The sequence below is a fragment of the Schistocerca cancellata genome, chromosome 5 (assembly GCF_023864275.1).
Source record: "Schistocerca cancellata isolate TAMUIC-IGC-003103 chromosome 5, iqSchCanc2.1, whole genome shotgun sequence".
Lineage (NCBI taxonomy): Eukaryota > Metazoa > Arthropoda > Insecta > Orthoptera > Acrididae > Schistocerca > Schistocerca cancellata.
The window spans coordinates 517534186-517550800 of NC_064630.1; the positions used below are offsets into that span (position 1 = coordinate 517534186).

Consider the following 16615-nt stretch of genomic DNA (forward strand, 5'->3'; position numbering starts at 1 on the left):
ACGGGTATACACTCGCACACACACACATATCCATCCACACATATACAGACACGAGCAGACATATTAAAAGGCCTATTTAAATATGTCTTGTAGGTTGTTGGTCAATATCCTCTGTTTCCTGTTATGATACATCTGAATTCAAGCAAGAGAGCAGACACAAATATCACCTCTGCTATAATTCAGATGTTTGAGTTTATGCTGTTCAAATGGCCAATAAACTGCTGCTGTGCCTCACTATTGTATGGTCAAGTTAAAATGTATTGTTTACATAAAGGGAGAATCAGAATGGACAGAGACGAGACTGGCTCAACGCTCATTCTTCAAAATCTATGAAAAGATTAGCAATGGCAGATGACAATTGCAAAACCCATAACTGTTATGTGAATCATGTCATAATCAGCAGTGGCCAAGCATTGACTCATAAATAAACACAAGGATTCTGTTCAAACTTCAGACTTCTGTAACTATCTGATTAGGGAAATCATTGAAATTAGATTGCATTACAGCAACTGTAACAGAGATACTATCTATGCACTTAGCAAACCACAGAAGAGAGTACTTGTGAAATTAAGCTCATTGAGCAATATATCATGTAATTTGGGCACACAATGTTCACGTCTTCAGCACCCATTCTAAAATTTGATGAAACTGTGTTTAAAATGGCTGCAAGCTACAAAAAATTATACTGAAATAAAAAAGGGTCCTTCTGTGCAGATTCTCTCTCTCTCTCTCTCTCTCTCTCTCTCTCTCTCTCTCTCTCTCTCTCTCACACACACACACACACACACACACAGGTGATGACAGTGTAATAAGGAACCTACAGCATATTCTTACAGAGGAGGTACATGGCTAAGTATCAACCACAAGTTCAAGGCTGGATCTGGTGTTTACACTAGCAGCTAAAGCAAAGGAAAAAAATGCCAGGTCTGAACTTGTTTAAAATATGTTAAGAGAGTTTGTCGTTCAGCAAAAGTCTGCTCAGTATGAATGAATGTAATACACAAATTAAGAGAGACACTGGAAAGGCGATCCACTTGTTGGCAAAGTAGATGATAGACTTTAGTTCACTGCCAGGTTACTGGGAAAATGCAATCAGTGTACAGAGGAGATTCCCCCCAACACATTTGTGTGATAGATGCTAGAATATTGCTCAAGTGTATGTGACACAATACAAATAGGATCAGCTGGGGATATTTAATGTTTACAAAGAAAGGCTTCATGAATGGTGATCTGCTTGTTTTGTCCAGGGTAGAATGCCATGGAAGTGCTCCTCAAGATCTGAGTTAGCAAATGGCTGAATACAGATGACAACTTTACTGCCAAGCCTACTTACAGTATTCCGAGAACCAGCATTAGGTGAGAAACGGAGGAATATTAAACAGCCTCCTATGTAGCCCTCCTGTGGGGGCCATGAAGACATAATTATACTAATTACAGCCCACACACTGGTATTTAACCATTTAACCATATACTAATTACTAAATATGTAGTAAATTGAATTATTATTGGGAGAAGAGAGTTAGTTTACTAATTAAAGCTGTAAGTAAAATTATTATTCAACAGATCACAAGGCATGTAAAATTGTAGACCCTGGGTGTAAGAAATGAAACATTGGCTTTGCTAATTCAGTCCACTGAACAACTTTATGACAATATGAATGCTCAGCTTACTATAATGAGTGAACAAATGGACAAACTAAAGTCTCAACTGAATCACTTTATGAACATCAGTCAGAAGAGAGTTTCCAACAAGTAAAAGTTTGTGAAGGACTCAAGATGGTTGTAGACAGATTTGTAAACAGATTTGGCCATAGCATGAGATGCAAGAGGACAGTGTGGAGGGTAACAATAAAGGTTGAACTATTACTCTGAGAAAAAAATTACATAATCAGTATTTCAACATTGAAAATAATCAATTTTTGACAGTCTAAGTAACTGGATACATATATAAGAAATCTACTCACTGAGTGGTGGCAGGAGAACACACACATAAAAAAGAGGATTTAATTATGCAAGCTTTGAGAGCCAGTGGCACCTTGTTGTGGGTGACTTTTCCGAACACTACCCCTTTTCGTAAAACTCTCCAATCAATTTCATCCACCTTTCTTCTTTCCCCTTCAACACGTCTGCTGGAAGAAGGAACCACTGGCCCTGAAAGCTTTCGCAAGTAAAATCTCTTTTTATTTATATATGTGTGTGTTCTTGTGTCGCTGCTTGGTGAATAGATTTTTTTATCTATCCAATTAAATTGGAAACAGTATTTTGTTTGTTTTCAGGTACTTGCCTGCAATTCTAGTACACATCAAAATCCCCATAGCCAAGGTCAGTTCAAGATCATTTTTCTATACAAGTAAATTATCATTTGATCCCAAACTCCCATTTACCATCATACACTTTAACCCGTGACAGTTTTTGCTACAAATTGTGACATGCATTGTATACAAATCTTGTACTTGGGCACCCTTGGTGTCCATTTCAGCTTGGCACCCAAGTGAACACTGCTAACTGTGATACATCCCACTGCACAAATCTTAACAGTTATGGAGCTTGTTGTGCCCTCCACATGACATCTTTTTTTCCTTGGGTTCCTTGGGCCTTAAACTGACCCTGCCCATGCAGAACTGCAGAAAATCACTAGATGGCTGAAAGCAACATAGTGCAACACATCTCCACTCTCAATGTACTCTTTTTACTTCTCTAGCAGTGTGCTACAATTCAAAGCATGGGAATTTAAATGAGAACCACAACTGCAGACACATACATGCAAACCAACAAGAAAATAATGATGTACCTTTATTAAAACTTCATGAGCAGTCCTAGCAAGGATGTGTGGCACTGGTGAGGAATGTTCCCAGAATGAATGGATGAGTATTCAAAGTAAAAATAGATGAACAGAAGAAGGATAAATTCAACAAATGGGAAACTGACTAGAAATCTGTAAAGAGAGATACAATGTGAAGGTTTCTACATCTACATTCACGCCTAGACCTCACAAGATACTGTGTGATGTGTGAAAGAGGGTACTTCTGCTACCATTAATCCTTGTTCCGTCCATGACTGGTGCACAGGAAACTGCTGTAGTAATTCTAATTTTTATGATTTTTCTCATCGTTGTCCAATTAATACTTATGTGAGAGGAAGTAATATATTTTCAGGTCCTTCTGGAAACCTATGCTCTCTCCGTGATACCTATCATCTCTCTTGTAACATCTGTCACTAGACTTTGTTGAACATCTCTATAATGCTCACGTGTTTACAAAAGAATCTCATGATAAATCATGCCACTGTTCATTGTATCTTCTATACCTCTTCCATTAATACAATAGGAACTCCAGTCTTATGAGCAATGCACAACAATTGGTCAAACATGTTCTGAGTGCTACTTCTTCTGTAGATGAACTGAATTTCTTCAGATGAGTCTCAGCCTGCCATCTGCTGTTCCTACAACTGGTTTTACACTGAAGAGTCGAAGAAACTGGTATAAGCATGCATATTCAAATACAGAGACATGTAAACATCTGCTGTTTCTACAACTGGTTTTACACTGAAGAGTCGAAGAAACTGGTATAAGCATGCATATTCAAATACAGAGACATGTAAACAGGCAGAATAAGGCGCTGCAGTTGGCAACGCCTATAAAAGACAAATCTCAGGCGCAGTTGTTAGATCGGTTATTGCTGCTACAATGGCAGGTTATCAAGATTTAAGTAAGTTCGAATGTGGTGTTATAGTCGATGGATGAACGATGGGACACAGCATCTCTGACGTAGCAATGAAGTGGAGATTTTTCCGTATGACCATTTCACGAGTGTACCGTGAATATTCAGAATCTGGTACAACATCAAATCTCTGATATCACTTCGACCGGAAAAATATCCTGCAAGAATGGGACCAATGATGACTGAAGAGAATCACTCAAGATGACAGAAGTGCAACTGTTCCGCAAATTGCTGCAGATTTCAATACGGGTGGACGTGTACAGGTATGGAGACAACCTCATCAATCCATGGACCCTGCACGTCAGCAGGAGACTGTTCAAGCTGGTGGAGGCTGTGTAATCGTGTGGGGGCCCTGATAGATTTAGACATGGCTTTGACAGTTGGAACGTACATAAGCATTCTGTCTTATCACCTGCATCCATTCATGTCCATTGTGCATTCCGATGGACTTGGGAAATTCCAGCAGGACGATGTGACACTTCACACGCCCAGAAGTGCTACAGAGTGGCTCTAGGAACACTCTTATGAGTTTAAACACTTCCGCTACCCACCAAACTCCCCAGACATAAACATCATTAAGCATATTTGGGATATCTTGCAACGTGCTTCAGGAGAGATCTCCACCCCCTCATACTCTTACGGATTTATGGAAAGCCATGCAGGATTCATGGTGTCAATTCCCTCCAGCACTACTTCAGACATCAGTCGAGCCCCTGCCACGTCGTTTTGCGACACTACTGTGTGCTCGCGGAGACCTACATGATATTAGGCACGTGTACCAGTTTCTTTGGCTCATCAGTGTATACTGTCAGTATCCGTTAGGTCTCTCTGGACAGTTACTTCTAGGCGTTTTATGTTCACACTGCTTCTAGGCTAATGGTCAGTAACGCAATCTAACAATAGATGTTCTTCAATTATTTATGGACAATAAACTACATTTATAGGTATAAATCCAGGGCCATCTGACTATCCTTACACAGTCATCGACACTCTGTAGACCTTCCTGCATTTCGCTACAGTCTTCTGGCGTTGCGACCTTCCTGAAAAATATAGCATCATCTGCATCTGCACCTACATGACTACTCTGAAGTTCATATTTAAGGGCCTGGCAGAGCGTTCTTCAAACCAACTTTATATATTTCTTCTATCCTAGTACTCCCAAACGTCTCATGGGGAAAACTAACACTTAAACCTTTCTGTGTTAGCTCTGATTTCTATTATTTTATTAGTGTGTATTTCTCCCTACATACATCGTCAAGAACAAACTATTTTCGCATTCGGAGGAGAAAGTTGGTGACTGAAATTTCGTGAGAAAATCTCGTCGCAACGAAAAAGTTCTTGGTTCAACAACTGCCACCCACACTGTGGCATTCTTCCCCTATTTCACGACGGTAAAAAACAAGCTGCCCTCGTTTGAACTTTTTCGATGTACTTCATCAATCATACCTGAAAAGAAGCCCATAGCGAGCAGCAATACTGCAGAGGAGGCCGGACAAGCGTAGTTTAGGCAGTCTTTTTTGTAGATCCGTTGCATCTTCTAAGTGTTCTACCAATAAAATGTAGTCTGGTTCGCCTTCCCCACAACATTTTCTATGTAATCGTTCCCATTTAAGTTGTTCCTAATTGTAATCATTACTTATTTAATTACACTGGACTCGCATTCGGGAGGATGACGGTTCAATCCCGCGTCCGGCCATCCTGATTTAGGTTTTCCCTGATTTCTCTAAATCGCTCCAGGAAAATGCCGGGGTGGTTCCTTTGAAAGGGCACGACCGACTTCCTTCCCCGTCCTTCCCTAGACCAATGAGACCGATGACCTCGCAGTTTGGCCTCTTCCCCCAAACAACCCAACCCACCTTATTTAGTTGAACTGACAGGCCTTAGATTTGTGTGGTGTATAGTATAACCGAAATTTAATTGGTTCCTTTTAGTGCTCATGTGGATGGGCTAACACTTTTCATAATTCAAGGTCAATTGCCGCTTTTTGCACCATACGGTATCTTGTTTAAATCAGTTTGCAAATGGTTTTGATCTTCTGATGACGTCACTAGTCAGTAAACAACAGCATCATCTGCAAACAATGTAAGGGGGTTGCTCATATTGGTTTCTAAATCGTTCAAACAGATTAAGAACCGCAAATGATCTATAAAACTTCCTTGGGGAACACCAGATATCACTTCCGTTTTTCTTGATTACTTTTCCGCCAATTATTACGAACTATTACCTTTCTGACAGGAAATCAAAGAGTATAGTCGCACAATTGCGACGATACCCTGTTGGCGTGTGGTTTACCTATAAGCCGATTGTGAGGTGTCAAAAGCCCTCTGGGCAAGGACGATATTTTCTGAACCCGTGTTGACTGTGTATCAATAGATTGTGTTCTTCAAGGTAATTCATAACCTTCGAACGTAGTATGTGTTCCAGAATCCTACTGCAAATCGATATCAGTGACATGAGTCTGTAATTCAGCGATTTACTCTTACTTCGTTTCTTGGGTATTGTTGGGGCCCCGCGCAATCGCAATTTTTCCGATGTTTCGTAGAGCGATCGGTTGTACGAGGGTCACTCCAAAAGAAATGCATACTATTTTTTTAAATTCATCTTTTATTCTACATGTTTGAAAGTTTTACAATGTGTAGATACATCCTTTAGGAACAATATTTTCATTTCCCCACATAATTTCCATCCCTCTCAACTGCCTTACGTCATCTTGGAACCAGCGCCTGTATACCCGCACGGTAAAATTCTGGACCAACCTGTCGGAGCCACTGTTTGGCAGCGTGCACAAGGGAGTCATCTTCAAACCTTGTTCCACGAAGAGAGTCTTTCAGTTTCCCAAAGAGATGATAGTCACATGGAGCCAGGTCAGGACTGTAAGGCGGGTGTTTCAGCGTTGTCCATCCGAGTTTTGTGATCGCTTCCATGGTTTTTTGACTGACACGTGGCCGTGCATTGTCGTGTAACAGCAAAACATCCTGCTTTTGCCGATGTGGTCGAACACGACTCAGCCGAGCTTGACGTTTCTTCATTGTCGTCACATATGCATCAGAATTTATAGTGGTTCCACTTGGCATGATGTCCACAAGCAAGAGTCCTTCGGAATCGAAAAACACCGTAGCCATAACTTTTCCAGCAGAAGGTGTGGCCTTGAATTTTTTTTTTCTTGGGTGAATTTGCGTGATTCCACTCCATTGATTGCCTCTTCGTCTCTGGTGAAAAATGATGGAGCCATGTTTCATCACCAGTCACAATTCTTCCAAGAAATTCATCTCCACCATTCTCGTACTGTTCCAAAAGTTCGCTGCATAACGTTTTTCTTGTTTCTTTGTGAGCCACTGTCAACATCCTGGGAACCCACCTGACAGAAACCTTTTTTAACGCCAACACTTTCAGTATTCTGTAAACACTCCCTCACCCTATCCCAACGTAGCGTGACACTTCGTTTACTGTGATGCGTCTGTCAGCAGTCACCAATTCGTTAACTCTCTGCACATTGTCTGGAGTGTGTGCAGTACGAGGCCTGCCGCTGCGAGGACAGTCCTTAATATTGCCGTGCCCGCTTTCATCACGTAACCTGCTTGCCCACCGACTAACTGTACTGCAATCGACAGCAGCATCTCCATACACCTTTTCCAACTTCTTGTGGATGTTTCCCACTGTCTTGTTTTCACAGCACAGGAATTCTATGACAGCACGTTGCTTCTGACGAACGTCAAGTGTAGCAGCCATCTTGAAGACATGCTGTGACGGTGCCACTCGCGGGAACAGGTTAAACTAAGTTTGAAAACAAGTGGGAAGGATGTATCTACACAGTGTAAAACATTCACACATGTAGAATGAAAACTTATTTTTACAAAAATAGTGTGCATTTCTTTTGTAGTGACCCTCATATACGACTGCTAAGCAAGAAGGTACCAGAAGACTTGCCTTTAGTAAGTGTGTTAAGCTGCTTCACTACACCGAGGGACGTTGACTTCTACGTTACTCACGTTGGCTGCTGTTCTCGATTCGAATTCTAGGATATTTACTTCGTCTTCTTTGGTGAAGGAATTTCGAGACACCGTATTTAGTAACTCATGTCATCGGTTACATAACTATAGTTACCGTACAGTGAAGGTAGTGATGATGTCTTACCTCTGATGTGTTATCAGACATAGTAAATGTAGCACAAAAATAAGCTTGTTTGTGCAAAGTTTATTGTAATGCAAAACAGCTTACAACTAATGGCACAAAACGACAGACCCACTGAATAAAAACCAAAAGCCAAAGCATTTAAAGAATGGAAGATAACACAACTCAAAGAAAAAGCGTATTGGTTCTTCAAGATAACATTAACACTGTAGCATTAACACCCTCCCTCAATGTTAATTATCAGTGTTACAATAACAAATTACAAGCTCTAAGTAAGTCCTAACAAGGCTCTCAATTTTTCAAATTTTATTTTACCTAGTACCTTTGTTAGAACATCAGCTTGTTGATCATTTGTGCTAATGTGTTTTAAGATAACTTTCTTAGTAAACACTTTCTCGCAAGCAAAATTTTTACATTTGTATGATTTGGTTTATAATGGAACTGTGGGTTCTTGCAAACGCTTATTACTGGCACATTGTCTTCATAAAATACAACATATCCTTGACTGCCAGAAAGTCTATGATACAAATTACTGAGCCTACATGCCTCACTAACTGACTTGCTTAAGGCTACAAATTCAGATTCCGTTGACGACAAAGACACTGTGGGTTACTTCTTAGATTAGATTCGATTTACTTTCATTCCAATTGATCCGTAGAGAGGAGGTCCTCCAGGACGTAGAAAATGTCAAAAAACAATAATGCATGACAAATATGTACAACTCAAACAAATAAACTAATGTACCATTCCACAGGTCCCAAGTGGAATGATCGTCATTTCTTTAATGAACACTACATGAAAAATTCATTTTACAAAAACTTTTCTTCATACCAGTCTTGATCTTTTTTCAGCCAATGCAAGTTTCAAATGATCCAACAGTGAAGCGTAATAGGGTTTGTTTATGATTCTGCCATTTTACAAGTAATCTAAGAGGATTATTCCTTGGGAATCTCAAAAAACAGTTGCCATCACCTCAGCAGATGACAAAATCCTGTTTGCATTTTTCGGTGCACTCTCACCACCCTTTGTCCATTGTTTTGGCTGCTGTTTTGACTCTGGTGTGTTATGGCGGATCCAGGTTTAATCAAAATTCAGAAATCGGCGCAAAAAGTCTCGCGGATTGCGATTCGACGTCACAGACATTGTGTTGAAATGTTGTGCCAGATGCTTGTGGTCGAGTGTGCGCAATCGCGGCAACCGCCTCGCACAAAATTACTTCGTCAGTTCTCCATGCCGAATAATTATGCGCTCTCTCATTTGAGGTGCCTACAGGCTCAGCGATTTCACGAATTCTTATTCGGCCGTCTCCATCATGGATTTTGTCAATGGTTTCCTTTGTGGTGACCTCAACTGGACAGCCGGAGTGCGCTTCGTCTTCTGTGCTTGTCCAATCATGTTTAAATTCGTAAATCCAAAGTAAATGGTCTTCAGTGATGGTGCAGAGTCTGCGTGAATTTCATCCAGTTCTATTTTGATTTGTGCGGCAGTCCAATCCTTCACATGAACATCTTTAATAACAGCACGAAACTCGGTTTGCTTCATTTTCAATCGCAGTCGACACACTGACCTATTCAGACAGCTGTCAACAATGAACTTACGCTGTACGTTGTTAAAATTATTTATACCAGCCTTGGGATAATACTAGCTTACCATCCATGAAGACGCAACAATAATGTTCTCTTCTTTCATCGAAATTTTCCGTACTTATCAAACCAACCTCGTATTATTTATTCCAAAACTAACTTTATTTCTGTAAAAACAGCTTCACAACAAAGAAAAAAATCCTATAATATGCAATCACCAAAACGTGCAGCGCAATACACATTGTAGTTTCAAATGCAAAAGTACTGTGGTGTGATTGCCGTCACTTGCACAACAGCTCAGCACAGCGTCATTATGACGCTCTCACAATGCACTCAGTGAATCCATGCACGAGGTGAATATCGGCCAACTCTTCGTCTGTAAACCAATCCACACTGATGTGTGGCACTATTAACGCTCAACTAACACTGCCGTAGAAACAATTGCAAGACAGAATCGAGCAGTGAATGAGTGCTTGGAAGCAAAGACTGAAGTGGGCATTACTGTTGTCAACAGCAAGTTCGGCGAGTTTCCAAATAAGACACACAGAACACACGGTCAACATTTGCACTTCTGTGTAGTTACTTTGTGCAGTACCGATAAAAAGGTAAATGGGGCTAAGAAATCAAACGAGCGAGCCGTGGCGCTGTCGACCTAGGTCCACCTATGATCAGGGTTCGATATCTCACTTTAAATCTCAGCTCGGAGACTGTAGCTCGGATATCAGAGAAACTCGTGTATGACTAGACGTTAAAGGTCGTGCACGGTGGCACTAGACACAAGACAGACAGAGGAAGAAGAAGACAGTGTCAAACAGTCAGAGGGAGACAGAGAGAGGGAGAGACCGCAGAATGAGTGCTTCCTCGAGTAGATAAGAGGTGAAGCCATAGCGCAACTAGCCTTATGCAGAGCAGCCGTGTGTGGTGTCCTGTGTGGACAGGCGGTAGTATGTGCGGGCTGGCTTTTGCCAAACTGAGTGGAGTATGTAGTCTCGCAGTGGTCTGCAAGTGGCACGTGTTAGCTTGGCTCAGTTACAACAGTGGATCGCACTTTCACCATTTAAGACACCGTACCAGAGAGAGGTTGTGGAACAAGTTATTGGTCCTAGTGTGTGCAATGTACTCTACCTTAGATGGGTCATGTAGTGTGGCTAACATATATGAGAATGGTATCCCTCCCAGATGATGCCCTCTCTCCCTCCATTTATCCCTCCCGTCAACTCTGATCCTCATCTCCCCCTCCTTTCCTCTGTCCTTTCCCCGGGCTCCCTCTTCCCCGCCTTCCATCCTGTTTTTCCCCGCCTACCCTCTCTCTGCATCCCTTCTCCCCCCCCCCCCCCCGAGTCCTTTTGCATTCCCCTCCTCTGCTTTTTCCCACTCCCTCTCGTGTCTGCCCAGCCCCCCTCCTCTTTGAGTCATCCTCCGTCAGCTCCTTCTCCCCCTCCCCCCCACTTCGCCTTTCCTTCCCCCCTTTTCTTTCCCATCATCTGTTCAGGTTCCTCCCCCCCCCGGTCTGCCCTTGGCTGTGGTGTGTCATATTTGTGCCAACTTTTTAGTGCAGTGTTCAAGTGAGTGTTCAGTGTTGTGCGTCTTTTCAAAGTGCTGCGAACAGAAATCATGCTGTCGCTGGGTATGATTTTTATATCTCTTGTGATCAGAAACCAGACTGCCGCAGTGTTTTTAATTGTATGTCTATTATTTTACCTGTCTGCTTCCTGTGTATTTTATTAGCATCACAAACCCTTAGTTTTACGTTTTAAGTTCCACAATTTTCCGCCATTTTACCATTTAAGTCGCCGATTTTATCATCTGCTGTTATTATTTATTATCTTCATTTTTTAAAACAAATTCTGTGGGCTGAAGCATACTAAGCTGCTGCCAGCCCGCCCCCTCCGGGGAGGGAATCGAAAGTCAATAAAGGAAAAAAAAAGTATTCCGGTAGTAGCGACGAAGGACGCAGTGAAAGTTTAACATCTGGTAAGCACTCATCCTGCCTAAAAATTTGTACTAAAGCAAACTTGTCTGAAGGTCGCTGTACTGGTTACCAGACATAGATCGCGTTCCAGTGGCCGCGTAGTACGACAGAAAGACCACCTTCAATTTAAAAAGAGTGTAGCGCACCAAGCAAGTGAGGTGCTGTTCATTCATATTTAAAATTTTCACTTGAGTTTGCCGAGCTTTTTGTCTTTTTAAGTAAATTTTTTCATAACGTGAATTCCTTTCTTTAAATTGTACCTATTAACTGAGGTGCTGTGTTTTGTATTAATATTTAAATTTGTCAGTTGGTTTGGCAATTAACTTCTCTTGCTCCTTCTCTAGTTAAGAAGCGGTTTTGTTGTAAATTGAAAGCCTAGTCTTTAAATCAGCTAACTACGACGAGTTCTGATGTTATTAAGGGCTAAGACATTTTATTCACGTAGCTTAATTGTTATAAGTGCTTGATAGTTGTTGTGTTGCAGGAGTTGTTGTTATTACGTGTGGAAATTGTGTTGATGTAAGGCCAAACTAACAGCCATAGAGGTGGCATGGACTAGTGGCAACCGCCGATTGTCCAATCTGAAGTTAATCCCTTGTTGTAAAAGGGACTGGCCTACTTACCATTGCACTTCTTATCTTTCAAGTGATTTGATTTGTTGATAATTGTGAATATTTGTTTTCTCAAAATTTATCGTAGAGTTTACCTAAACAAATTTTAAAATTTATGAAAGTTTTGAAGGTTTTAAAGTTGACATTTTAATCTGCTATAAAGTTATTTACATTTTTGGATATTTGGTTTTAATGCTAGGTCTTCCATAAATATAAATTTAAACTGTCATGATTTTTCAGGTAAAAGAAACCATTGCATAGAGTCTAATAGATGTTAGTAATTGTGATGTGAAATTACCAGCCGTTGGGTATTTAGTAAAATAAATATTTTTTTAAAATAGTGCTTAACATTTATGTTCCCAGCATCACTCCCACACCACAAGCTTGGAACTACTAGTTTGTTTCAAAATTAGTTAGCATTTGTCTGATTAAAACTGTATGGAATAAATTAACTTATAATATTTTCCAGCGTATGGTCCCAGCGATACTTGTTTCGCTCACAGCAAAATACTCAAAAAATATCCCTGAAAAATATCAGAAATAGAGTCTGTGGAGTTCGGCTTGACCCTGCAAGTTTGTAAAGCATAGCAGTTTTTTTTCACCTGGGAAGGCAGCAGGAAATGAAAAATTCCATAATACATGATATATGTCACACTTATTAAATATTTCTAGTTGCAAGCCAGGGTGTGCAGCGGACCTTCGAAAAAGCTACAATGTCCCTTGAAGATGTCCTCCGCACAAGAGGAGAAACGGTTTTAAACAACAAATTCATCTGACCACGGTATGCCATAATAACTCGGCCATTTCCGGCTGTGAAAGTTTACATTTTGCACATGATAAATGAACGGGACCATTGAATTACAAAATTATTCTGCGACTAAGGGAAAAAAAATGGATGAATGGCATCCACTGTGTACATTTTTCAGAAGTCATTCCTTTCTTTTGGATACTTCCACGAGGACTATTAAATTAGAAAGCTATAGATCAGTTGTGTGGTTTTATCTACTAGCCCATGTTTATTCCGTAAGACTGGCGACATTTTCTACGTTTGGTCCTAGGTCGGGTGCAATTTCGTTGTAGGCGACCGAAGAACGTACCTGGTGCTATCCGACCTGACTCGGAAGCGGGCCCGCGGTGCAGCACGTCCTTGACGAAGATACCGTCCCTCATGTTGCCGCACACCGTGAAGCCCAGGCCGGTGAAGTCGTGGCTCCGTAGCGAAACTATGCGGATGTGAGGCTCCTGTAAACACAACAGTGATCTCCTAAGACTTTAGCCACAAAAATCAGTTGTGACTATTTGAAACGAATGTACGTACACGTATGGTCTGTAGCACAAATTTCTCGTTAAAAAAAAAAGAAAAAAAGTATTTTCCTTGAAGATTCCGGCTTATAAGTAACTGGAAATGCTCTGTCCCCAAATTTAGATGTGAGCCGTGGGAAATTTTGCTGTTTTGAAGAGCGCGCCGTAGCGCGTTGTGTGAAGCAGTTGCCCTCCGTTTCTGGCGGTGGCGCCGCTGTGGCAGTCGCAGCTTTGGTGTTTCCCTGTGGTGGAAAAGGGGAAAGGTAGCCTGTTCACGTGCATTTAAGGGGAGCTATGAGCTCGCTAGGCGGGGAGTCTGGTCAGTTGGTCAGCCGGGTCAGTGTGGGGCAGTCAGTGTCTGTCTGTCTGTCGTCCGGAGTGCTAGTATGTGTTAGGCCGCCAGTCTGCTCGAGTCTGTTCAGGCAATGGTCATTGGCGGTTGGGTCGACCGGTTGGTCGGTCGCGCACTGGGACACAAGATGACTTGTCCGTCTTGAGCGTCGGCGCATGTTAGGTCGCCACGTCAGTCCAGTGGGCCGCGCCGTATAGCGAGGGGTAGTGGCTTCGCGGCCGACACGAGAGCAACAGGAGTCAACCCACGACATCGGTCTGGCCGGCGCGAGCTGCGACGCCGTGAGAGGGGAGATCGGCGCGCCTTCCTGCGTCGGTTGAAGCGGCTGGAAGCGGACAGTTCGGGAGAGCGTTTTGGGCGTGCTGCGCTAGGTCTTCGCCAGACATCACAGTTTATTAAAAGTTGTGATTCGTGATATGTTGTTTCATTTACTTGTTAAATTCTACTTGTGTTCTTGGTCAGTCTCTTATCCCCAGCTTGCTCTTCTGTCTCTCGTCCGTATTTGTTAGGCAGTTAGTGTCTGTCTGTCGGTCTGCCGTACGTTAACAGCTGCTTTTGTCATGTTTGTCGGATTCGGTGTTAACGAATTTATTCCTTGAAGTGTAACGGCCGAATTCCTGAAATGTGTTTTTATCTTGCCTATCATCTTGAGAGGCGGTATATGTGTAATGTAGAGCATGTTTTTATGTTTTATGTAAGACTGCATTCCATGGGTTTTTATTTAAATGGTCATTTTAGTATATAAAGTTGCCACCCTTCCACCGGAAGAGTTATTTTTTTTTTTTTTTAAATCAAGTTGCACCTTCGGTGGCAAGTTAATTTTTCTAATGTTAGTGTTTTTGTGCCATTTCCATCCCTCCTACCGGGTGCATAGTTTATGTGCTTGTGTGAGTTGTTAAAATGTTTAGTTTAAAGTAATCTGGTTTGTTGCAGATTTGCACCAGTGCAGTCTTTCAGAGGTTGTTGTGAGCGGTCGTGACTACGGCCGTGTCAAAAGGCAGCAGCAAGGATCTCAGCCCGAAAGCTCATACTGTCAATATTTGTTCTTTCTGCCTCTGAATAAAATTGTAACTCGATATTTTGAGGGTGCTTTCTGATTATAATTTTAAATCTGTTTAAAAAAAGGCTTTTAGGAATAAAATTTCCATTTGTTGAAAGAAATTTAATTTGTTTTCACCAGTTACCCACTGGCAACTACTTCCACGCTCACATAGTGTGATTAAATGTCATAATGTTCTTGATGAATCGTTAGTACACAAAGTAAATTTTTAAGAAAAGGTTTGAAAGTAAATTCACGGTTCAAGATGTAATCACAATTCATTCTAACCATTGTTGCATAAGATGTGATCACACCATTGGAAATAATGCAAACTGGGGTAAATCAACAAAAGATACATAATATTATGAATTCTTTGATGATTACGTTGATAAGAACCTGAAGAGAGATAATCTTAAACTTTTAAGCTCACCAAATTTTAAGTTGCGGATTATATAAAATTTACTATATGAAAATATCAAAGAGTTCACTTACTTTTGCTATTTCCATTAGAGAATTTTTTATGGCATCCTAACATGGCATTGTGTCATCGTGATTGAGGAAATAGTTTTCTGTTGTACAGAAGCATGTAGTAAGGATAATATATCGTGCACGCTCTTGTAGAGAGCTCTTTCAGCAGTTGGGATATCGATGTCTCCCTTGTGAAATTTGCTGTCATCAATTAAATGCAGTAATATTCACAAGTATTGTCACGTTGTTACCACAGTCAAGTCCAAATCCAAAAGCAGGGTCGTTTATGAAGTACGGGGACGTGCTGAAACGTAATGCTTGCGAATTTTTTATGCGGAACCTCTTAAATCTTTTTAAATAAAACAAATGGTGTCAACATTCTGCATTTCTATTCTTCATTACTACATACATTGACGAGCCAAAGAAACTGGTACACCCGCTTAATATCGTGTAGGGGCCCTGCGAGCACGCAGAAGTGACGCAACAAGACATGGCATGGACTCGACTAGCGTCTGAAGTATTGCTGGAGGGAACTGACACCATAAATCCATAAATCCGTAAGAGTACGAGGGTGTGGATATCTTTCTGAACAGCGTGTTGCAAGGCCTCCCAGATATGCTCAATAATATTCTTGTCTGAGGAGTCTGGGGCCATCGGAAGTGTTTAATCTCAGAAGACTGTTCCTGTAGCAATTTTGAACGTGTGGGATGTCACATTGTCCTACTGGGATTGCCCAAGTCCGTCGGAATCCACAATAAACATGAATGGCTGCAGGTGACACTTACGTATGTGTCACCTGTCAGAGTCGTATCTAGACGTATCAGGGGTCCCATATCACTCCAACTGTACACGCCCAACACCATTACAGAGCCTCCACCAGCTTTAACAGTCCCCTGCTGACATGCAGGGTCATGGATTCATGAGGTTGTCTCCGTACCAGTACACGTCCATCTGCTCGATACAATTTGAAACGAGACTCCTCCGACCAGGCAACGTGTTCCAGGAATCAACAGACCAATGTCAGTGTTGACAGGGCCAGGCGAGGCGTAAAGCATTGGGTCATGCAGTCATCTAGGATACAGAAGTGGGTCGTCGGCTCAGAAAGCCCATATCGATGACGTTTCATTGAATGTTACGCATGCTGACGCTTGTTGATGCCCCAGCATTGAAATCTGCAGCAATTTTAGGAAGGTTTGCTCTTCTGTCACACTGAACAGTTCTCTTCAGTCGTTGTTGGTCTCGTTCTTGCAGGATCTTTTTCTGGCCACAGTGATGTCGGAGATTTGATGTTTTACTGGATTCCTGATATTCATGGTACACTCGTGAAATGGCCGTACGGGAAAATCTTCACTTCATCGCTACCTCGGAGATGCTGTGCCCCATTGCTCGTGCTCCGACTGTAACACCACGTTCAAACTTGCTTAAATCTTGATAACCTG

The 16615-nt window shown here is 41.6% G+C and overlaps 1 protein-coding gene across 1 annotated transcript in view; it reads right to left on the reverse strand.

The window, feature by feature from the left end:
• The window catches only part of LOC126187367 (uncharacterized), a 478540-nt gene that overhangs the window by 31161 nt on the left and 430764 nt on the right, over window positions 1-16615 (reverse strand). Inside the window, exon 5 of the mRNA XM_049928411.1 lies at window positions 13113-13257. Within this exon, the coding sequence (XP_049784368.1) occupies window positions 13113-13257 (145 nt within the window). The remainder of the gene's footprint in view (window positions 1-13112; window positions 13258-16615) is intronic.